The 25,192-nt window shown below is 27.3% G+C and overlaps 2 protein-coding genes across 5 annotated transcripts; one reads left to right on the top strand and one right to left on the bottom strand.

The window, feature by feature from the left end:
* Positions 1-2,884: 2,884 nt before the first annotated feature.
* On the bottom strand, positions 2,885-12,010 carry LOC129963291 (casein kinase II subunit beta). The gene is made up of 8 exons (XM_056077562.1): positions 11,866-12,010; positions 11,691-11,774; positions 7,724-7,824; positions 7,177-7,279; positions 4,819-4,934; positions 4,155-4,230; positions 3,863-4,052; positions 2,885-3,172 (listed from the first exon to the last, which is right to left on the bottom strand). Exons 3-8 carry the CDS (start codon positions 7,793-7,795, stop codon positions 3,064-3,066), a joined length of 666 nt encoding a protein of 221 aa, XP_055933537.1. The 5' UTR covers positions 7,796-7,824; positions 11,691-11,774; positions 11,866-12,010; the 3' UTR covers positions 2,885-3,063.
* Positions 12,011-12,364: 354 nt separating this feature from the next.
* LOC129963856 (DNA polymerase epsilon subunit 3-like) lies at positions 12,365-24,532 on the top strand. Of its 4 annotated transcripts, none has more exons than XM_056078435.1 (6): positions 12,365-12,618; positions 13,319-13,406; positions 13,770-13,848; positions 15,354-15,439; positions 22,795-22,913; positions 24,241-24,532. In XM_056078435.1, the coding sequence occupies exons 3-6, from the start codon at positions 13,783-13,785 to the stop codon at positions 24,468-24,470; spliced, it is 501 nt and encodes a 166-aa protein (XP_055934410.1). In that variant the 5' UTR covers positions 12,365-12,618; positions 13,319-13,406; positions 13,770-13,782; the 3' UTR covers positions 24,471-24,532. The 4 variants fall into 4 exon arrangements, with proteins under 4 accessions (XP_055934410.1, XP_055934409.1, XP_055934408.1 ...); XM_056078433.1 differs by lacking the exon at positions 15,354-15,439 and adding an exon at positions 15,225-15,310 and having other exon boundaries at positions 12,366-12,618; XM_056078434.1 differs by lacking the exon at positions 13,319-13,406.
* The last annotated feature ends 660 nt before the right edge of the window (positions 24,533-25,192 follow it).

Below are 25,192 nucleotides of genomic sequence, written 5' to 3'. Positions count from 1 at the left end.
TCAAAGGGTCGTCGTCCGTCGATCTTTACTTTCGCATGCATTTTAATGCAAAGACAAATAAATGAAACTGGTTGTGTGATCTGCCGACTACGATTATGTATCAAATTTTGGTTTCAATCAATCAAAAAATATATAATAATACATGTTCGATTTTCTGGTACTTGTGTATTAACCGCATTCTAATGATCAGTCACCAAAGAATGGGAGCTAGATTCGCGTCGAATATTGATCTATCGTATTTGCCAGTTCCATGCAATTAACACACAAATACTGATATTCTTTATTATACTACAAAGCACAAAACTCTCATGTGTGGAAATCGGAAAATAAAACTCCCACAATTTGCTACAAGAATTATGACATCCTTATTAGAAAATACGCAAGAAGAATTTTGAGCGAATACGCCCACTAATTTAATTCCATCTAAATAATTAATTAGATGTAAGGGAAGAATAAATAAAGTGGCTACAGATTGATGGTCAGGAAAGAAAATTTCGTGGTTAATAGAAAAAGATTTTAGATGAAACTTGTGTATTAATAAGAATATTACTTTTTGCAACAGTTTTAATGACATAATTTCAAGAAAATTTCAGATTTTCAGAGCATGGTCACCAGCACTAAACTTCTCTCCATTCAAATACGAAGTATATCGCGCTAGACCAGGTTGACTCGTAAACAAAATAACGTTAACAGTTTTGGTCGCATTCGAATGGGCCAGATATATCTTGCAGGAAGGCTGAAAATCTTAGTCGTTTGTAAATGTTACTTAGTTCAATAGTGCATAGAAATGTTTATTTTTATGTAACTCTTGCAAATGAAATTTATATCAAGGGAATCATTGCACCATAATGTGTAACTTTCCAGATGCAATTCTATCAATTTCTAACTGGTTGAAATCTAACTGGAGATTGTCTTCCTAGAATTATCTAATGTTTTCAATCTATACTATACAAATTATAATCTAAAAGCTAAAACAAAGTTTTGAATAATTCAACAAGGTAAGAAGTGCATATTCTGCTACAATCATGAACAATAATGCTGAGAGAGATAAAGGATTATCTAAACGAATTCAGGATATTCATATTCTCACAAACAGATAATATATTATCCTCCTTCTAAAAACACTTATATTTTGAAAATTAAAACTATTTGTTGCCATTTAGATTGATTTATTATCTTTAAGAAAATAACTAAATTATTAATAGATTATTAGAATAAATATAAAAATGTTTATTTACTACTGTTTGTTTAATGTTTACTTACTAAGTTTCATATTGAAATCATTAAATCATGACAAAAAGATTGTCACATCTACAGGGAGCACTCCATTCAGCCAATCAATGAATAAGATATTTCCTATTACAAAACAAGCTGTACTATAAGATAGCACAAACAAAATTACGGAAGGATCAGTATGCTTTTCAACAGGCAGCAAACTTTATTTTTAAAAAAATAATCATCAGAAAAAGAAACCTGGTTTAAATGTTAATAGACATTGAAACACAAAACAGGATCCTAAAGAATTCTACTAGCTGCTTAAAAGTTTATTTAAAATCCTCTTTATTTTCTTGGACCTTTAAATTAAGCAATATACGTACATCAAATTATTTAATACATAATTACATGAAGCAAGTAAAACAATAAATCAAGTAGGAAAATGTTTTCTTTCTTTTTGAAAATGATAATAAAAAAAAAAACTCTTCTGCAATTAGAAAAATACATTGTAATAATCAATAGTTTCAAGTATATTCTTTCTATAAAAATATGAAAACTTGTTTATTTTTATGGATGTCAAGTTTTTATTGCCAAGGTGGTTGCATTATATGTAAAGGATCGTGCTATAATGCATAATTTGAAAATTGTTATATAAACCCATACAAAAAATAAACAAGTACCAAAATACAAACATTGTATGAATTCTAAAATTTCATTCAAATATTGCAAAAATGTAAATTAGAGATAACTTGCATGCAGTATTTTTACTTTTCTTTCCATTCATTCAATCTGAATGGGTATTTATTCATTCTTATTTTTAATTGACAAAATCGGAAGGCAGATAATATTTAGTAATAAAACAAAGTAGAAATTATAAAATAAAATGACTAAGAGTATGGAATACACAAAATACGCATAATTTTATTTTCATAACCATAAACATTTTCATAAAATTGTATTTTACAAATGGCCCAAATAAAATAAAGTTAAAAATTAATAAATATTTGTATAAAGTGCACCGGAACCTAGATAACATAGTCAATTGCTAAAAATAAATAATAAAATGCAAAGTGTCAGCACCTATTTTAGTAAGATTTTAAACATTTCAGTAAATTTAAGAATATAGTTTTAACTGCAATTTTAAAATTAACAATGCATAATATCTATTTCATTTTTTTTAAATTAAAAAAGTAATGGATATTTTTTTTTTGGGGGGGGGGGGGAGGGGACCCCACTTCATTTAGACATGCTTAATACAGAGCTCATTTATTTTAACTTTCTTTGGAACTATTCAACTCAGATTAAAAATATCAACCTATCAGATAAAAAGATTATTATACTCAAGAACTACTCATTTTATTAACCTACAAAAGAAAATATACATTACATTTTATTATCTATTTGTCAGTCTACAATAATTGTTTCTTAGGAACTGTGTAAAGTAATTCCTTTTACTACACACATCTAAAATTTGAAAATAATACAATCATTTTAAGAATCAGGCCCTTTTCTGGAACAAACGCCAATAAATATGCAACATGAAACCCCAGAAAATTAACTTTAGTTAAAAAAAATTCAAATAACAAGAACACATAAAAAGGAATAATGCACTATTTATTACCCCAAAGAAATTTTATGATGTGAAGAGAAAGACGAGATGGTCACCAACTAAATAAAAAGTTTTTACTATGATTCACATATCGAGGTAAAAGAAACTTACATGAGAAAGAACTTTGATGCATACTCAGTACATTTTAACTGAATATTTGTTAAATTTATTGTTCACATAAACTAAATGTATTCCAAGTAACTTCTAACATGTTGAAGTAACTTTCAAAGACACATAACTCATCGCTTGTTATTATTAAAAGGAATCGCTCGGACAGGAGCCTTAAAACTTGCACTAGCTTGCTGCTGAAGTTGATATGCCAAAGGATGAATTTTAAATCCATATAACCTAAAAAAATAATAAATTGTTAAACAGTTATGCCATTGTAACTGAAAACTAACAAGTATTTTCTGGGCAATAATTTAGGCCAATCTAATTCAACTGTACATTTCTAAACGATAAACACTACAGTAAAATATTTAATGAAAAACACCCCCTCCCAAAAAAAAAAAAACACTTCTTGTATAAGGATAGCAATATTTTAAAAAAAGCAAAACTTCCAATAATATTCCTAATTAATTTCAAAATTCATAGAGTATACTTGTTAAAAATAGGAGTTAAACAAATAAATATTATCTCATTGTTACATAACTTCACATTCAATATATAAAACCGAAAATAATAAGAGACCATACAGAATCAGTTCAAAAACCACAGATCCATCATTAAACAAAATGTATGAATCATTAACAATCATTTAAAAAGAAATCGCAAATAAACGAAGGAAAAAAGGGAACACTAAAGGAAAAAATTCTTATCGTAGAAAAAAGTATCAATAATGCATTTCTAATGTGTATGATTTTCAAATTAATGGATTAATTATTAATAATTAATTTGCAATATATTTCTCTCATAAGAGCATTGTATAATAGCCATGTTTTCAGAAAATATGAAATAATGGATATGTTTTAATTTTTAGTAATGCACTGTCTTTATAGCTATGAAAAAAATATATTCTAAATTATTTTAAAACTTTACCTTGGTACAAACTGATTTGTTGGCCTTTTAGGTCTATAATCAGGATGAACCATATAAAGCATGTGAGGAAATCCTGTGCCAAAATAGGCTCCATCTGTCTGATTGTGACGAGATGATTTGGGGTTGTAAACATCGGTGCATTTGGGGCAATACAGCTTCACCATAGATTCACCAGGAACATCAGATAGACCTACAAAAAAGTAAAATTAAATTAATAAAAAATAAACATGATTTTAAAGCAATATGTATTTATAATATCTTGTATCAATTACTTGATTGAATGGTTACATACCTATTGGAAGCATGGGCTGGTTTTCACAGTAAACTCGTGGGCATGCACCAAAATCACCATTCTGATGTTTCTCGATCTATAGATATAACAAAAGAAAATTAGAATGAAAAAAAAAAAAAAAAATACAATATAAAGGATGAAATAGAAGGAGAGAGAGAGAGAGAGAGAAAAAAAAAACGACAATATGCACTCATTTTTAAAATTTCATTTGATTAGCTCCATTTCATAAGCCAACTAAAAGGTTTACTTTTCTAATTGACAAGTAATTTTAATACATTAATTCAAATAATAATATTCTAAAGCAAATAAAAAAACAATTTCATAATAAGAACTTGATAAGACGTTCACAATTGAAAAAAAGCTCAAAAGCTGTTTTTTTAATTCCAAAGAATTTTAAAATCTCAATCTACACATGAAAATGCTTTAATTAATGACAAGATTATATTCAAAAGCCAAATAAAATAGGCAAATTAAGCATTAGTTAATAAAAGAATTTTGGTTAAGTATATTTATTTTAAACATTTATATGGTAGATTGATTAAAGTCAGATTGCAGAAAAATATATTGTTAATAATTCTACTCGAGTCAAGGACCAATACTCTGATATAAACTATGTTCATTCATAAGAATATATTATAATTTTAATACAGTTATAAAATATTACCATCTGTGCAATTCCTCGATTCGTTAAAATGTACCTAGCATGAATTAAACCATACAACATTTCTGCTGCTTGTTCTATCAGATCACTTTGATTGGGATTATCTTCCAGTTCATCATCTACAAAAAGAAAATAACTTAAAATAATTCAATTCAACAATTTTAAAATAAATGAGCCTCATATTTAGATGATTATTACAAAATGTGAAATTTTCTTTTAACTTAAAATTAGTATACAGAATTGCCTAGTGCAGTTTTATGAGTGTATGAAGCTAAACATGTATAAATATTAGTTATGGTATCAAAAGCCCCATACTTTATTTATCTTTTTTTGAATGCTGAACTAATGCTAAACTAACGAGTTAAAGTCTGCTGATTCATAATATTCTCATTTCAATTAGAAGTTATTGCAACTATTATCTTTCGGCACTACTTTTATTTTGGTGTTGTATATTATTTTTTCTGTTAATGGATCATAATTTGTTTCAATTAGTTTTGATTTAAGTGCTTGTGAACATTCTGGATAGAGAAGATCCTATAACCACGATACAAAATTTTAATTTTACTATATATTTACATATAAAGTGTATTACAAATAATTTTATTTCTAAAGCACTGTCAATATTTATGAGATTTTCTATTATTAGTTCCATTAAGTAATCTATAACAATCATATTTGAGAAATAGTTCTCAATTTGAAGGAACTGTGTTAAAAGTTCAATGTGACAAAACAAAGGTCTCTCAGTGGAGAGGTAGTTTCAGAAGTAGCAATAGTCTTTTGTCAATCAGTCACTGACAAATGTTTATGGCATTAGTAGTGCATGTGCAGTGTCATGATAATTAGATGTATTGTAAGAACAATATGGAAAATACTAAGGAAAAATAGTGCAGTTTTTACCATATAAAATCAGCAATAACCAGTAACTGCTTGATACCAACAATGGCTGTCCCTTATCTTTTTCACTCACTTTTATTGCCTGTATGGAAGTCAAGGATTTCTGACCATAGAACATCCTATGCAGCGACAAGGCACCTTTTTATCTCAAAAGAGTGGTGAACATCTAGAACAGTCAAATTTAGACCATGGAAAATCCAGTCCCAATCCAATCCAATCACTGTCTGCCACTTAAATCTTTTACACTGGCCTAAAGTTACTGCCTGGTGCAAATTCCTTTTCCAATTTATCAGTGGATTTCTCTTTGAAAAAAATACTGATAATGTACCCATAACATGCTCTGTAAGGGCTCTCCAATACATGAATTACTACCTACCTTTGGCAACCAGTTTGTTCGCCTAGATTATTAGGTTTTTAGGCTGTTAATTATTAATATGGGATGTATTTCTTTAAAAATATTTCACCTTGTAATTTAACACCATTAAAACACATAAATTCAATTAAAACAGCTTACTGCAAATTACGAAGTATATAACAATAAAATACTGAATGACTGGTGAGAGCACATACTTTAATGTTTTGAAGAATGAGTTAGAATTCCATCATAACATTCAAAAACATTTCGGATAGTGTATCAAATTGAAAGAAAAATATTAAAATTAAATGAAAAATTATATGAAAATGGAATTTATATCATGAAAAAGTAACTATTTTCGTCTTAAGATAATACAAAGAGCATTTTTATTAAATAATTATTTCGGAAGATATGATCATCAATTTCCGTACGGAAGTCATAACAATTATGGCTAGTCTTAAGATTAATATATGGGCGTGCGTCAAAATAGCTAGTTCTTGCCACCTTTTTTATTGCAACTTTAAAAGCCATATGTTAGCATTTCTGGTATAAACCTAGGATTTCATACCTTGAATTTTTTTGGATGACTGGCAGGATTTTGAAGTTACTTGCCTAGAAACCGTATATTAATCTTAAGTCTTATCATGATTACACATTTGGCAACATTAAGCTTATTTTTGCACTTGATTGAACTTTTTGTTTTAAACCTGTTTCTTGATTTCTTTTATATATATATATATACTCAAAGTTTTATTCAAAGTTGAGCAAATCTTTCATAGATAGCTGAAAATTTACTGTTACTAAAAGATGATTAGGACTCAATACAAGATTAAAGTAGTACACAAAAATGCCATATCAAAAATTTATAAACCAAGTTCAGCACTTTTTCTTCTAATAAAATTTTAGGAGTCAACAGTGATTCTTAAAATCCCCCCCCCCTTCCATTAAGTTAAATTTTTTGAAGAAAAAATATACACAAAGGATGCAATAATTTTTCTAATTCTTTTTATAAATTCTTTCTGTCAAATATAATAGATTCATTTTAAATTTCATACAGATTTCTTTGTATTTAGATTCTAAATTTAATAAGAATATAATTTAACAGTACTAACCAGGTTCTAAATCCAGAATCATATCCAGAGCTTGACGATAATGTGGTACCTGTTCACTTAAACCAGTGAGGTTAAATTTATCTTGAATATAATCTTCATCAACCTACAAAAAATTATGAAAACTCAAAATATTATAAAAGTTAATGCATGTTTATATAATTATTAGATTTTACAAAGAAATAAATCTACATCAATGAAATTTAGAATTATACTTCAGGCATATGTTTACTGAAAGTCATTAAAAAATTTCTTTTATAGTTAATAATTCTAAAATTTTAGTTTCTCACTATTTCAACAATAACTTCTAAACGGTTAACACAAATATTGACTCTTTTAAAATGCAGAAAATTATATCTCTAATTGTATTAAGTTGAATACTGCATAAAGCTTCATTTAAACTTGACAAATAATGCTCAGTCATATTTCAAATATTGTTAAAAAACAATATAAGGCTACACTTTAACCTATATGCACATTTACACATTAAAATTCAAACAAATTTTAGTTCCAAGTAAGTTAAACTACCAATCCATTTTAAAGCACTTACTTCACAAAAGAACTCATTTCCTCGAAGCCCACAAAACCACGAAATCCATGACACTTCCTCAGAAGAACTCATTTCTTCACTCCCCGGGGAATCAATTTTTGCTATAAGAATGTTAAAAATAGAATTATATATATATATACACACACACAAAAACAGTTGAATGACAACAATAGCAAAAAATATCATTATAAATATAAGACATTTTACAAGCCTGGGTGATAAATTCAGAATTAAGCAGAGACATTTAATATTTAATTTGGTTGCATCTGAGAAAAAAAAAAAAAAAACTGGCTTCTCCTGATTGTATTTGGATTAATGTCCTAATTAAATCCATGAAAGTAAAAAAAAAAATCAAATTATTAAACTATTTTTCATTTTTGTCTTTCAAGTTCCTCTGAAAGAACTTGTTGATTTAAATTGCAATTATGTTGAAACAAGTCCAATAAAATGAAAATTTATACAAGTTTCAATTCATATTATTTCCAGTTTTCCCTTCCATAGTATTTTTTACATTTCATACCTTCCTTAATCAAATTGTAACTTAAAATAAACTCTTCATTTTTTAGCGAGGTAGTTGAAGTTGGTGGAAAAAATGCAATTGAAAAGTTATTTAGTAGCATAAAATAGAACCTTTTGAAGGAGTTACGAGTTATTTCATGAAAATAATTAATTTTAACTGCAACATTTTTTTTTCAGTGAAATCTCCAATTTCTAGAACTGGCAGAGTTGAATTATGTTTTAGAAAGAATGAATGCTTGTACTCGAGTATCTTTAAGCTTATTTTTTTGGCTTAATATTTTTTTATAAAGTTATTTTTATTTTTCCTGTTCAATTAACACATTTTTTAGAAAACAGTACAGCTAACTACTTGTCAAGAAGATAATTTTTAAATATCTTATGTAATTATATTTTTCTCAATAAATTTATACTTAGTTGTTTTTAGTCACATTAATCATAAAACTTTTTTTCTTAAATTATAGCACTTACAAGAGTTTATTAAATTTTTTTTTACCTTATTAGCTAAGATATATGAATCATTTAAAAATATTAATGCAGTCTTATTTATTAAAGATTTAGAATTATGACTAACACGACTAATCAAATATCACTAATGTAACAAATATAATTGTTATGTTTTATTATTTTTTACTTAAGATAACTTTGACCTCATAAAATTTCAAGAAAGTGTTGCTAATATATTTTTAAAAATCAAAGGAGGAATTCCCCCCCCCCAATCAAATGGCAAGACCAAGTACATACAGAAAAAGAGCCCTGAACAAAGCCAAACAAAAAAGTTCGAAGATAAAAAAAAAGTCAGAAAAAAAAAAAAAGCTTAAAAAGATAAACTGAAGTAATAAAACTAATAGTGCAAAAATGCAAGGAAAAGAAAAACAGTTGGTTATAAGCCAACAACTATCTAGACCATACCTTTAGAAGATCAACTGAAAAGTAAGTTTTACTCTCTCTCTTAAAAAAAAAAAGGAAAATTGTAGATTGGATTGATTGTTTTTCCTCAAGTCCACATTGCATTTAAGTAACAATTTTGATTGTTATTAAAAAAAAAAAAAAAAAAAAAAAAAGGAATCTCAAAAAAATGTCAATTAGAATAGAAACATAATATAAATAAAATTGTATAACTGAAAACTGTCAGCTGTTTTCCCATACTGTTATTTTAAGATAAAAAATGCACAATATGTTTCAATACATAAAAATTGAGTAATGATAAAAATTCAACTTTGTATATTACTTAATTAAATTAAAATAATGAAATGCAATATAAATTTAAATTATATATATTTCTTTTTTCCCACACTTGATGTAAGTCAGAAAAAACTATGTGTGGAAATGCAATTGATAAGAATGTTTTGAATTTAATATGATATGTACATTAAATATTTTAGTTCAAAATTATAAAGTACGTATTGTGGTATTCATGAATTTCGATTATTGTTAACCCGGCAAAAGCTAAGAACTACGACTCTGGAGCATACTCCGGAGAACACACCTTCATTCCTTCCTTCCATTATAAAGTACAATTACAAATTTCATATCCTATTGTAAATATTTTTCACTCTAATTGTCTGTTAAATCCAGAATTTACAACAAATTATCATTTTCCTTCATTTACCATATGAAAAAAAAAAAAAAAAAAAAAAACCATATATGCTAGCCACTATATTGTTTAAACAAAAACAAACAAATGGAATGCAAAAGTTCATGAATAACTTAAAATATTATGAAAAGCATAGCTGATAAAAATCAATATTGAACGAAGAAATGCTCTATGAACTATGATAAAACAAAAGAGTTTTGTTGAATACATTTCTTTGAAAATTTGAGAACTGTTTTGTTTTGAATAAATTAAAGTGCAATGATTTATTGCCTCATATATTTTTTCTAAATTTATTTATTTCTACAAATATATATATATGTAGAAATAACCTAAAAATATAAAAAGGATAATTTCCTAATTTTTAAGAATTCTATTAATTTCCAATTCTAACTTTTTTTTAAAAAAAAGAAAAAATAGAAATATTTATTAACAATGCTTTTAAGCAAAAAAAAGTAAAATCAAGTTTTTTTCTTTTTTTTTTTTTTTTTTTAAAAAGACATCTATCAGGATCAGCTTGCTTATTTATTGCTTCAAATTTTTTTTAAACAATACTCTATTAAAGTGATTATTATAAATATTAGTTTCTCATAAAACATAGAATCATTTTAGGACTCTTACTAGGCAGAATGATTATTTGTCAAGCAAAATCTATGAGATACATAATAACCATTTTGATTTTTTCAATTGCAATAAGCAAGAGGCTCCACCAGGAATGAAATGGTGTCGGATGCATAAAGGATTCTTAACAATATGTATATGCAATTTCTTACACTAGCAATTGTTATATATATTTACTAAATAATTTTCAACATTGATTTGTTAAACACTTAAAGTATTATACAGAATTTCCATATAATTTTAAAATTTAGTTTAAAATAATCCATCGTAACCACTATAAATATTCCACAACATTCATCAAAAAAAAAAAGTATGTGCAAGTTTAACATTCTTGTAAGATGGTATTTTACCATGAATTAGCTTAATGCACTTGGTTTATACAAAATATAAATAAATAAATGACAAAAAAAAAACAATTATTGACCTTGAAAGCTAGACTGATTTACAGCAGAAAAATTATCAGCCAGAAATTTTATGCTATATATACATACAGAAGTTTTCAATGAAACTTAAATTTCACTTTTTCAAAATCAAAAATTCAATTAAGATGACAATATTACTTATTGGCAGAATTTTAATAAAATGAAATATATTTCTTTTAATAATTTTATTTTTATAAATATTAATTAAAAGTACTGAAAAATAAAGAAAAATGATTTTTGATTAAAAGTCGGAAAGGAAAAAAAAAAAAAATGACCCAATTTAATTATCTTCAGTTCAAGATTTAAATAAAAAAATGAAGTAAAGGAGTTCTTAAATAAATGTTCTAGACATGACATTCGCATATATTAACAGTATACAGTAACACACATATATATATTGCTAGTTTTTACATTCATTACATTTTCAAATATATTACATTTTTGTATCATTACAAAAATCATTAGATCGAGTTTAACTCTGTCATGTCAAGAAATAGAATACTATTAACTCTGTCATGTTAAGAAAAGCAGAATGGATCTAATCCATACTAGCTTTTTTTTATGCTTAATATTCTAATTCAATAAAACTTGCTTCTCTCCCCCCCCCCTTCCACTCCGTGATAAATTAAAGGAAAGCAGAAGAAAATAAAACTTAAAAGGAGAGTCAGTCCTACCGATGTGTCCACCTTATTTGCATGCGAATGGCTGCTGCTCATAACACTTATTTCAACGAATTTAAGAATTTCAAATGAAACGATATTTTACGATCGAATCCCTATTTAACAATTTATTAACTGACATGAGAAATACTTACCAGATTAAGATAAAAACAATATTGCAAATGAAAATGTTCGTCGAACTCCTAGTTCACCCCAAAACAGTTCCCAAACGAAGAAGCCTTCGAAAAGAAGAGAAAAATGTAGCGAAGATATTTATGCACACAAAATGCATTAAAATCAATACAAAGATTAAAAATTAATTATCCATACCAGTTCAAAATGAACTACTTCAATTGACAAGACGTAAATTTACAATTAAAATAGAGAAGAAAGGAAGAAATAGCAGCTAACAACTAATGCCATTTTCAAAAGAAAATAAAGCATTCAATTCTAAAAAATATTTAGCACGATGTTAGACACAACCATTTCGAACAGATTTTTTTAATATTATTTTTTGCTTCATGAAAATAAGTATTTGTTCGAAGCTAATTTTTGGCTAATAAATTGCATGGATAATAATAAATGATATATTGTGTGCATTTTGAAATTTACTTGATGTGTTCAAATAGCTCTAGTCATCATATTGTAAATTTTTAAAAATGTAATAAAACAAAATATATCTTTATTCGTAGTTCAAACATTATTTAAAAATTTAAAGTTATTTTTTAAAAAACACTTTTGATAACGTGTCTTCCAGGTCTAGGTGCGCAAGCACAGCACATTTTTAATCTACTACTATATCGGCATCCTGCAGAGAAAATAACTGAACTGAAATTAGTTAATGTTTTGAATTTATGCTGAATTTTGTCCGAAATGGATTTGTCACATATATTTATAAAAATATATACCTTGTAAAGTCTTTTATTTCTCTATGAGACTTTAATAATATCTGTGTGTTCATTTAAATACCAGATTGTAATTTCTGCCATTCAAAAAGTTTTTAAATCATATTGTTGGGCAGTCTTCCCGCGCTTTCTGCTTCTACTTGTTAGACTGTTTCTTGTTCATGAAGTTGTAGGCAATGTATGTATTTCCTCTGAGCAGTTGTTAATAAATTTTGAAATTTTGTATTCTCTTTTATGATAAAATCCTTGTCGTTGAACATGATTTTTAAATCTAAAAATTCTCTCTCATATAATATTTGGCTGAATGTTTAAATGTGAAATATAGTCATAAATTATTCATGCGTTAACTTTCAAGCAATATAGTATAGAATCTTTCATGCAATATAGTGTGAGGTATCAAACATACTTATCACTCAATACATACTATGAAACAAGCAGTGGAAAAATAATGGTTATTTACAAGACTAGCCACCTTTAGTGACCTGCTGGTTCGCTGGGATTAATGATTACTAAAAATTAAATATTCTGTGAAACTATGTCTTAATGGTTTTTTCAACAAAATACTTTTCCGTTACTAAACATTTGTGACATGAAATTTACACATAATTCTGGGGCCCATTTCAGTGTAACTGTGATATATCTGCTATTTCTTATTTCTTACAAGATTATTTTTTTAAAAAATTAATTAAATAATCAAAATATAAGTAAACTTTGGTATTTTTGCTTGATTTTAACTTTGCTTCATCTTGCAACTCTTGAAATAATTATTGCAAAAAAGTATTTTATATGACTGCATGAAATTTAAATATTTATCTTTTCAAAGATTTTGGTTTAAACATTTTAGAATGCATTGCTTATTTTTAAATTGTCTTTCCTAGTGTAAAGTCACATGACGTTAGTGGATGCTCCTACTGATGAGGCAGATCTAGTGGGTTATGATAACCAGCTGAATCTCTAGCTACATCTGTATATTTAATTTCAGTTTAATTGCTAGATATAACTTTATGTTCATAATACCCTCAAATTATCAGATATTAGAAAAAGTTATTATATTTATATATACATATATATATCCATTATTTAAATAGCCTAATGCCTTCTAAGTTTTTTTTTTGTTGTTGTTGCTGTATTAAATATTTTTCAAGTATGTTTTTATTTTTAAAATTAGAAAAGGTTTTTCTTTTGAGTTTTCGCTAATACATTGGTGATAATTTTTTATTCCAAAAAGAAGCTTATACTATTTAAAAAAATAAAATTGCTGATAAATAGTTTTTCTTTTTTGTATACTGTAGAATTATAAAATAATATTCTTAAGAAATGAATTTTTAGTTATTTTAGAAATATGGCACAAAAGGTAGAGGATTTCAATCTCCCCATGACTGCAATTACAAAAATTGTAAAGGATGCTGTAAGTTTTATGATTTTCCTTCTATCTGATTTTTCCTAGATTTTAGCATTATTTATCAAATATTTACATTGAAAATCCATTATAAGTTGTTATGTAAAGATTTGAAATAGAATTTTCTTTGTGTAAGTAGTATCTCAATTTTAAAGGCTCATTTTTTTATGCTAAATAATATAATTAAAAGGGCATTTGGAAGATTAATATGTATGTTTAATGACATTTTTATTTTTAAAGAGCCTGTAGCTGTATGCCAGACTTCAATATATTTGCATTTTTTTTATTTCTTGCTGTGCGATTGCAAAGGGGGAAACGAAGGTTATCTTCTTCATCATTTTAAAGTTAGAAAAAGTAATCATATGACTGAATTTGCTTATATTTAAATTGAAAAGCTTGAATTGTTTATTAAAAAATGTGTACTCAGTAGTTGAATTAAATTTAATATAAGCAATGGATGTTAGTAAAAAAATTGTTTATAATTTTAATTTGTTCATATAAAGAGAGATTATGAAAGTTATTCAATAAATAGCTGGTCTAAAGCTGACATAAGCCACCAGCATATTGAATGATTGTGGCAAAATGTAGAAGATTAAATAATGCCAAGGGGGGGGGATGCACAGAAATGAAATGTTGTATAGTACATTGGGGTCACTAACCAAATTAGTTACTATACTGCTGGCAAATTTAAAAATCTATAATTTGAAATTATAGAATGATAACAGTGAAGGAAGGACATTATGATTAAGTAAATGTTAAAAATCAATGCAAAATGTCTTGGAACTTTCAATGATAATATTCTCCTTCATGTCTAATCTTTGTACACATGTTCCAAAACAAATGAATTGTTTTTAGTTGTCTTACTTCCTTTGACTTTCTATTTTGTGATTCTCCTGTATTTCATGATTTGGTATTATAATACTTTAAGTCTGCTTTAAGCCAGATTATAAAGTGATTTGGAAATGTCAAACAACCTGTGGACCTTAAGAGCAACTTTTTATTTTGATAAATCTTTGAATATTTGCAATTAGTAGTTTCGATATTTTAATCTAATTTACTATTTTATGTTTTTGTATCATGTGTCTTATCACTATTTATGATTTATTTAATAACTCTTATTGTAATCATTAAATTGATGCTACTGTGCTATTGAATATATTTGATTCCTAATAGAATTGTATTGCAATGCATTCAGTTTCTGTAAGATACTTAATTTTTATTCATCCTTATAAGAAATGTGTGTTCATTCTAATATAGTGCAAAAATTTAATTTTGGAATCAAAATGATGTTTTCGTATTAATACCAAATAGCTTATTGAATACTGACCTTAATGCCATCTTGTAAGTCAGTGTGAAATTATATTTTCTTGTCTTTAATTAATTAGATTCCTGAAGGTGTGAAAGTAACAGAAAGAGCAAAACTGGCCTTGAATAAGGCAGCCAGTGTCTTTGTATTATATATCACAGCCAGGTAAACAGTTGTTTGGAATTATTTTTATTTTTTAATTGATTAGATTCCTGAAGGTGTGAGAGTTACTGAAGCAGCAAAACTAGCCTTGAATAAAGCAGCCAGCGTCTTTGTATTATATGTTACATCCAGGTAAACAGTTGTTTCCAATGTTTTTACCTGCAAATATTTAAGAAAAATTCAAACTCTACCTATGCTGGGCATCCGCACTAGACCTAATTTTCAAAAGTTCTAAGCTTCTTCATTTTGAATGCTATATAAATATATGCTGCTAACCTTTGTATAGGTAATTTTTTTTCTTTTCAAAATCTGCTTCAGCATATTTAGACTACAATAGATTTAAGTAATGCTTAATGCTTGCTATGCTTATTATTTCCAAACTTGGATTTGTTATTTACTTATTCTCGATTTATGCACTTAAAAGCATTTTTCCATGTAGATTCTTTTATATAGAAGTTATTCATAATAGAATTAGATCCTTCTGTTATTCCTTAATTTTATTAAAACTATTTTTCAAGAATTCTTGCAATTCATTATTCATTAATACTAGTTTGTTTAGTTTGAAATCCATTGTAGTTTTAAAACAAAAACTGTCTGATTGTTTGTTGTTGCTCATATTAGGTACATAGTTTTTAAGAAAATTTTCTATAAGTATATTTACATTTAGAAAATATAAAAAGTGTGTTTTCATTTTTTTTTTTTTTTTTTTTTTTGTTACAGAAGGGATAATTTGTTTATTTATTTATTTTTTCGTGTTTCATATCCCTTTACTTAAAAAAATTTCAATTTTAGGGTAATAATATTAAATGTATTGGCAGAAATTGGTAAATCTCAGAAGTATATTATGTCCTGATTTAATTATTTGTAATGTCATTTTATATGTTGAAATCTTGCTAAGCTACAAGTTTATTTTAATTTTGTTGGCATATATCATTTATACATTTCAAGCCATGCTTGTTAAGTATTACATTTTTTTTTTTTTTTTTTTTTTTTACTATTTATTAATTGAAAACTATTTATATGTGTAGGATTAACTATCTTCTTTAAAATGTACAGTAGAATTTTGCTTAGTGAGTATAATTTGTTCTCAAATCCTACCCATAATATGAAACACTCATGTTGTTGTTGTTGTTGTTGCTAATCTCCATGGTCTGACGTAGTCAGACCAAATCCAAAAATCCGTTGACAAGAAGAAAGTCAAAAACGAGGAAGGGAGAAGAATAAATTTCTCCCCAATGAAATCCTAGACAGTCCAGAATATGTTCAGCAGAGGCCTGATGCTGGCAGCATTTCGGGCAAAGAGGGTAAAACTTTTCACCCTGAGAAAAGAAAAGACATTTAAGGTGGCCACTGGCAAGGCGCGACAGGCAAGTGTTGGTTTTTCTATCACAAGGAAGATTTAAGGACTGCCCCGGCTTATTGGCTCTATACCAATCATGAGTAGGGGGAACCATCCAATTCTTCTTATTTAGGAATAATCATTTTATATGTTGAAATCTTGCTAAGCTATAAGTTTATTTTAATTTTGTTGGCATATATCATTTATACATTTCAAGCCATGCTTGTTAAGTATCACATTTTTTTTTTTTTTTTTACTCATAGAGTGAAACACTCATTAAGTGAAACAATGTAATTTATTATTTATAATACATACAATTTTACAAGAAAGTTGTCTAAAGACATTTCTTTTTGCCTACATTTCAAAATTTGCCAAAAATACAATGCAGTATTTTATAGTTAAATAAATTTTAGCATGCATAGCTATTGCCTTTTTAGGATGATGCTCCTTAACTTATGGTGCAATAATTTCTCGTGCTTTCAGCATCTTTAATTTCATAAAAGGATTGTTGTTCTGCTGAGACTGTCTTCTGATAAAATGCTCCCTACTTCTTGCTGTAATTCAGAATGCAGTTCCATAAACTCTCTTTTGTTAATTCTTGGCTATGTTCTTTCACTAGCTCATCAGTATTATCCTATAAAACTGTCTCAACCTCATTGTCATTTTGAAGGATACAATCTTGTCAATTACAGGCTCTGCAGCCACTTGCTCAAACCTCTTTGAGTTGCATTTGACAATGTTTTTTGGCCAAAGTTTTGTTCATGCAGAAATGTGTTCTCTTGGTGATTGCCTTCTATGGCTTGTCTGTTATCTTGAGGCTTGCAACAGTGTAAAAGTGGTATTTCCTAAACTCTCTGAAATTAAACTGATTCCTTCAATTATTTCAAAGAAACACTTTAAGAGTGCTTTATTATTGAGCTTTTTAAAATTTGAGACAATCTTCTGGCTCATGTTGGAAGGCAGAAATTGAATCTTGATAAATTTAAATTCTTCAAAGAGGTCATCTTCTAGGCATGGAGGATGTGCAGGAGCTTAAGACGCAACACTGTAAGGCAATTTTTCATTGATCCATGTTTCGACTGCACCTTCTATTCTGCTGCAATATAGGTTCATATTAGCATGTTTTCCCAGAAGAGATTGTTTCATCACAATTAAAAAAATCTGCTGTAGCAGATAATTCTCAGAATTCACAAATTTCTTGAATACATCTAAAAAGTTCTTGGGTTCTATTTTATCTGAGCTTTGCTACTTCTCCATGCCTCAAAATGCAGCAGATGCCAATTCTTTTCTTAAACTTTTCAAACCACCCATGGCTTGCCTTAAATTCTTCTTTTCTGTCTGTTGGTTAGTATTCTTGGTATTTTCTTAATGAGGATAACAAAAATTAGTTTTACTTTCTCATAAATTATGTTTTCTTTAGTAATGTCTTCTTACCTTCACTTCTTGTTAATCCATGTTAGAAGCTGTGTTTCAACATCGTGGAGAGTACAAGACCATTGTGCAAAAGTTTTGGCGACACCCTTTGATGTAACAATCTTCTTAAATTTATCCTTGTTTTTTAGAATAGTACTCATTGTTATGGACTGATTGTGTGTAAATGCTAAATCAGCCTTGCTCACATCTGGTTCTTGCTGTTCTATGATTTGGCATTTGATTTCTATGGTGTTTTTTCCACCTCCTATTTCTTTTCTTTCTTTTGCCTCTATCATCTTGTGTTTTACATTTCCTTTGGGGACAGATGTATAAGCATACTTAAACTTTGCACTAGAAATTATCAGTAAATATATCTGAATATAATTTTTCCAAATGATAGTAAGATGCTAGCTGAATGAGCACTGTTGGCACCAACAAATTAATATCCATTGGTGCAGTTTCATTTTATTCTTGCAATCATTATTTGGATTCTCTATTAAGCAGATAAAATGTATTTCCTTTTAAAAAATAATAATCAATGTCTACAGCTGTCAGCCATATCTATCCTATGTAAATTACGGAAGCATAACTATCTGAGTATGCTATTTTGGTTTTGTGATCTCAGAGTTTTAGTACCTAATTTAGCAAGTATGTGAACTTGATGTACATTATTTTGTTTAGGGGGGGGGATTTGTCTCCTGGTGAGATGATATGGAAATTAATCAAAGAGTGTACCAGTTTGGATATTATCTTTTTCATCTAAGGCTGAGTTGTATGAAAACATATTGTGCAGTATTTTCACAGTATTTTACTGTAATTGCAATTGCAATGTTACGGAATATTTTGTGCAATTTATTAGTGGTTCAGAACTACTAAATCTGTCCACTTTATATGTCCTTTTGCTTTGTTTTTATCTATTTCACAAAATTGATCTTTAAAATGGGGCTTTGTAAACTGTTTTTTTTTTATGCTCTATTATCAGCTGGCAAAAATTTTTATGACTGAACTTTCATTAAAGAAAAAATGCTATTTCCCTAAACTGGCAAAATAAATAATAAAATGAAGCATTGGCAAGAAAACCAGATAGATAAAAAATTGCTATTAAAACTTTTTAATGCATATTATGTGTGAGTTCCCCCCCCCCCTTCTTTTCTTTTCTTTCTAAATACAAGTAATGAAAAAGGATTGTAAAAATTGTCTCAAATTTAGTATTTTTCAAAATACTTTTGCTTGGAGATATAATCTTGATTTAATGAGCTCTGCATTTTACAATTATCTTTGAAAATAATGTCAGATTTCTGAACATCACTGTGAATATTTTAAAAAGTGAATCAATTTCCATTTTATTAGTTTTGGGAAATACCATGAAAGTATTTTTTTAGTAAGTGTGATGGGGGTGTGAAAACAAGTGTGTCAATAGTTTCCATGTCTCCATCATTTAATTTTGTTTTTTTTTATTTATCCAAACTTTTTGATTTTTTAAAAATTTTCTAGAAATCTATTGCAAAAATTGAATTATTTTTTTATAGTAACTATTTTACTGAAACAAATACAATAGCAAGATTTAAATGGACAGATATTTTAGCATAAAGAATCAATGATTGGTAAATACTAATTTTTTTTATTGGTACTTTTCTATTAAGTTAACAGAAATTATTGCCAGTAATAGTTTTTATTACAGGTGAAGTATCCTTTTTATTTTAGCTTGGGAGTCATTAAAATGCATATAGAAAGTTTTGTGTTGTAAAGGTGTTTTTTAAAAAAAAATCTTATTTTGTGGAAAAGGTTGTTATATTTTGTTATTTCCTGATTCTTGGGAGAGTTAGCAGAGTTCTTAAATTTGAATTTCTTCTCTTCCGACCAATACAATTATATGAGGTAAAAGCATGCCAAAAAATTCTTCAGCAAGTGCTTGTGCTTAAAAAAGTGTTATTTATTAAAAATTTACTTATGAAATGGAAATTTGGTTATTTGGCAAAAACTTTGGCCTGTCAAACTAATGAGAAAAGTTTAAAATATTTTTTTTTTTTTAAATCTTATCTGCTTTCTGTCACATACTTCAAGTTTAATTACATACAGTTCTGATATTGCTTACTCAAGTAATTTCGCATTATATAAATGTAGATGGTCTCTGAGTGGATTGCATTGGATTCCTGGGACTGTTTTGCTTTCTGTAATTTGTTTAGAACTCTACATGGAATGCATAAAAAGAAAGGCCTGATATTACAAAACTGGTTTTATCTTTTTTTAAGAACCAAAGAAATGCTATTAATATTTTTATAATGCAATATAACTTTGTTTATTTGAAACTGATAAAACCACAAGAAAGCTGAATTATCCAAAAAATCTGAATTTAAATATAACATTGAATGTAAAAAGGAAAAAAGACTATAATATTTGTACTAAAAATGATTTTAATAATATAATAAATATAATTAAGAAAATTAATAACTTTAAAATAATAATTTCAGTAGAAAAGAAATTTTAATAAACAAATAGAATTGAATATGATAATTACATTATATATTTAATTTTTTTTAATAATACATTTTTTTTTTTTTTTTTTTTTTTTTGGCAATCAGCTTCAAAGTTCCAGAGTAATTTAAAAACCTTAGGATATTATTTATGTACAGTGACTGAGAACAGGCAAATAGTACAAATGTATTTAACTTTAAAAAAAACAATTCAAAAATACAATTTAAAATTTTTATTTTGAATTAGTCAAAATAAATTTGAATGATAGAAAAATTTCAACATCATGTTATTAGGTAATACAAAAATAATAATAATAAAAAACGGAGAAACATCTTAATTATTACTAAGTTCTAAAGTAGTAAATTCTGGGTTATTTTTCTTCTCTAAAAAAGTACCTAATTTTTATGATTCCATTACCTTGAAGTTATCTGCAATTTGAATGCACTTTAGGGAATATTTTGTTGATAAAAACTTAATCGGATTATTTTTCATGGCAGCATGCCAAAGCTGATATTTTGAGTTTCTTATAATGTAGTTTTCAGAATATTTTAAGTAATAGTATTATTATATGCTGGGCAACTCTTGTTTATATCATGCTTTATATGCAAAATTTATCATCTCTATTTTTATAATTAAGCTTGTTTTAATCATGAATGGTCTTGTATAGTCTGTTTATCATTGGACTGATCTAGAACATATAGTGATGGTTGATAGTGATTATTATAATAGTGATTACTGTAAAAAGAAATACAGGGTAGTTATAATTAAACTACCCTATGTGGATCCCTCTAAAACTTGTTCTACCTATAGATTTTAATGAATCTGTTATATATGTTATAAGAAACATGGAAAAAAGATTTCTGTAATAAAAATAGTTCAAATTTTTAGCACTAGATGGCATTTTCAAAAATTCTTTATACAAGTTAGTGAAACTTATTAAGAGACTTGCAGTCAGAGCCTGAAAATCATTTTGTGTTCCTTAATGATTGTTAATCATGCCCTTACAGAAAAAAGATCTAGCTTTACTGATAAAACCAAAATATATCAAAATAAGTAATGGCTTAGCTGCATTGCTTGAATATCGTCATTTAAAAGGACCAACACCACTACATTCTGATTATGTGACTACATGGTGTGAATTTACTGCTGATCTAATCCTCAGACCATTTTTCTTTGAAATTCTCGCTCCTTAATGTCCTCACATTGCGGTTATGTGACCTCACATGCCCTTTTACAAGCGCAATGCACAGCGAATTTCTTCAACAGCAGGAAGATACTTCTTCGAACCTGCTTTCTTTGACAGTTGCTTTACAGGAATGGCAGTGTTTGCAGACCACTATCTTCATACAAAATGGAGTTATTTCCTGCATTGAGAGTCAAATCAAAGAACTATTTCATGCTAACTTTGAATAGAATCGTGTAATATCCAGAGCTTTGCTCGATTCCTGGCATCCTCGTTCACCCAACTGAAATCCCTATGACTTCTGGTTTTGGGATTCCTAAAAGACCATATTTATGGAGGAGGAATTAGGACTTTACCTGAGTTGAAAGCCAACATTACATGTTATGTTGCTGAAATTCCTTGAGAGCTTCTTTGTACTACCGTTGAACATGTTATAATGTACTTTCAACATGTAATTGATGTCAATAGACCGTACATAATTGAGTAAATTTTAATGATTCTGATATATTTTTTTGTCCTTCTTTAGGTGCCTCAATTTCCCCTAGTGGTTAAAATTTGAACTATTTTTATTGCAGAAATCTTTTTTTCCATGTTCCATATAACGTGTGTACCAAGTTTTATCAAAATCCAATTGATAGAACGAGTTCTGGAGGGTCTGAATAGGGTCACTTGGATTATAATCACGTATTATACATGAAGAGATGTTATTATAATTTTGCTTGCAGTTTATAAGTATTGATTTGAACAACAGAACAAGCAAGTTTTTGTGTCATATCTGGTTTTTCTGACAAACAAAACAGAATTTATTTGTAGGTATCTAATTTGTCCAAAAATTAGTAATTTATTTGTAGTGTTTAAGTTAAAAACTTTTAATATTAGTAATCCTTAAAATCTATTTTAAATAATATGCATGTTCTGATTCTTTTAGAAATGTGCTAACATTGGAATCAATCTAGACTTATAATTGAACTTTCTTATTGCTGAAAAGAATTTTTAGTACTAATTATATATTTTACGATATTAATGCATGAATTTTTGTGAATTAATAATTCTTCATTTTACTTTTTTCAAAATTAGTTCTAACAGTTTGGCACAAGATGATAACAGAAAACGACTACTAGCTAAAGATGTGCTTGAAGCTTTGAATGATCTTGATTTAGATGTTTTGATCCCTCCTTTGCACAGTGCTTTAATTGGTGAGTGAAATTAGTGTTTTTTTCTTGATGATCATTTGTTGATTTACTCTATAAGTAATTATATGCAATGCTTTTTACATGTTATTTTCTGCATAATTTTTTAAAAAACTATACTCTGTTGTATTAAAATAACCCTTTGCTCTTAGTTGTTCCTCTCAGACATTTTTTTTTTTTTTTTTTTTTTTTTGAAAAATCAATTTATGCTCTGATATTTATTTAATTAGGCGATAAAGTGGGACTGCGGTTCAAGTGATTAATTATTTATTCAATTACTTTTACCAGTTTAAAGAGTTCATATAATTACTTTTTACACCCCTTGCAATATATTTCAATCTGAAGGATAATATTCCTCAAGTTGTTTTATTAATCTCTTAGAAAATAATTACCATTTTTATATTTTTGATTTTAAATACAATATATAGTCGGGATCTTTGAATCCTATTAAGTTTAGAATTTTTTATGTATTGTTGCAATTATCATTTAAGAAGGTTTATTTTTATTACTTATTTGAAAATATTAATTGTATTTTTTTAAAAATATGTTGCATTTTTATTTAAAAATAAATTAATGATAATTAATATGACATTAAAAAATGCTATTTATCATAATAGCGAAAATATTTTTCAGTTTTAGTTTTACAAATCCATTATAATTCCTTTATGCAAATTATAATATTTGATTCCTATTCTATATCAAGGTGTATTGCTACACTGCAAAACAATAAATCTGCTTTTCATGACCACATATATTATATTTAAATTTAAAAAAAACAGTATGTATTGTTATTCTGTGAATTAAAATAAAACCATCAGTTATTTAAAAAATTATTTGATCAAAATTTGCCATTCGTTATCAGCCATAAACTAAAATCGTTTTCATTTTTCTAATATTAATTTTGTTATGCAAATCCTTAAGAACATTTATTTAAAAAAATTTCCCATTAAATTAGTAGTTATGTGACTGAACATACATGTTAGTGCTAAACTATAATAGTTCCCAAAATGTATGTGCAATAGTTACAAGTATTATAACTTTTGTATGAAGTTGGAAAAATAATCGCATATTAATATATTTATAAAAAATTCACATGTATGTGTACTGTTGCTGTACTTGGCATATATTTTAGCTGTGCTTAATAAAAACATCTTTCCTCTATCTTATTTTGTAATAATGTTAAAGATTTTTCTTTTTTTGATAGAATACGTGATATTCTACAACAAAGTATAAAATTAGTATAAAAATGAATGTTGAAAATAACAAGTTTCTATAAAAAAAATTTTTTTAAAAAATTCAGTTTCTTTCTTTTTTTTATTTGACATTTTTGTAGCATATCGGAAAAGCCAGGAGACTAAAAAGCAAGCAAAAGAAAATAAAAGAACTTCAAATCATGTTGAAGAAGCTGAGACGTTAGAGGAAGAAGAAGAAGAAGAAACTCCTGATGATAATGAAGTACAAGAAGTACAAGTGATTAAAGAGCCATATGATGTGATAGAATTAGATGACTCTGAAAGTGGGGATGAAGAAATGAACAATGATAGTGAAAGTAGCAGCGATTAGTGTTAGCATAAAGATGAATGCACTGATGAATGTATTGAAATAAAGTGTACATATATTTTTCAGTTTTTGGAATTTTGTTTTATTTGAATTAAAAAAAATGGTAGTTTTGATTCCAAAGGTATGAAATGAATTTTTTTATATGTTTTATTCATTTAGTTTAAAATTAATATTAGATGGAATTATTTATTTGCATATACAGAGTTGCTACATCATTGGGAGAACATGGACAACACAGGAAATTTAAAAATCGTCTAAAAAAAACTAAGAAAGTGCGGAGAAATTTAAAAATTTTCATTAAAAAAAAGAAAAGAAATTATAAGTTTCTTAGTTGTTTTTTTTCTTTTTCTACCATCTAAAAAATGCCGATACCTAAAGATTGCAAGAATAAAGGATCATAGTTATAGCTTTTAAAAACGAAACCATTTGCGATTGTGTAATGTGGAAACTCACCCCTTTCTCTCTCCACCCCCCCCCCCCTTTTTTTTTTTCTTTCTTCTATATAGATTATTCCAGTTTCGATTTGCTGGACAGTTGTTCTTTTTCCTTGAGATTCAATACTTGCAGCTAATGAGCATGTGCAAGACTTCTGAAACTGTGTGAGAGAATTGGATACATTTCTCTGGCGGGATTAGCAAAATTTAGTCTGTGGAAACAGCACAGTGGTGTTAGCCAACAATGCTTGAATTTTTATTAAATGGTTTGTTTATTATTTGAGGAACTGT

The sequence above is a fragment of the Argiope bruennichi genome, chromosome 3 (assembly GCF_947563725.1).
Source record: "Argiope bruennichi chromosome 3, qqArgBrue1.1, whole genome shotgun sequence".
In the NCBI taxonomy this organism is placed as follows: domain Eukaryota; kingdom Metazoa; phylum Arthropoda; class Arachnida; order Araneae; family Araneidae; genus Argiope; species Argiope bruennichi.
Note: the sequence above shows the minus strand (reverse complement) of the source record. Positions and strands in the feature narration are given on the sequence as shown.

Excerpts from the sequence above, each read along its gene's own strand:
- LOC129963291 (XM_056077562.1), bottom strand. The coding sequence starts at position 7,795 with ATGAGTTCTTCTGAGGAAGTGTCATGGATTTCGTGGTTTTGTGGGCTT. Across the intron at positions 4,231-4,818 it reads ATCGAGGAATTGCACAGATG|ATCGAGAAACATCAGAATGG; the intron begins GTAATATTTTAT and ends TTATATCTATAG. Across the intron at positions 3,173-3,862 it reads ACAAATCAGTTTGTACCAAG|GTTATATGGATTTAAAATTC; the intron begins GTAAAGTTTTAA and ends TTATTTTTTTAG.
- LOC129963856 (XM_056078434.1), top strand. The coding sequence starts at position 13,783 with ATGGCACAAAAGGTAGAGGATTTCAATCTCCCCATGACTGCAATTACA. Across the intron at positions 13,849-15,353 it reads CAAAAATTGTAAAGGATGCT|ATTCCTGAAGGTGTGAGAGT; the intron begins GTAAGTTTTATG and ends TTAATTGATTAG. Across the intron at positions 22,914-24,240 it reads TTTGCACAGTGCTTTAATTG|CATATCGGAAAAGCCAGGAG; the intron begins GTGAGTGAAATT and ends ACATTTTTGTAG.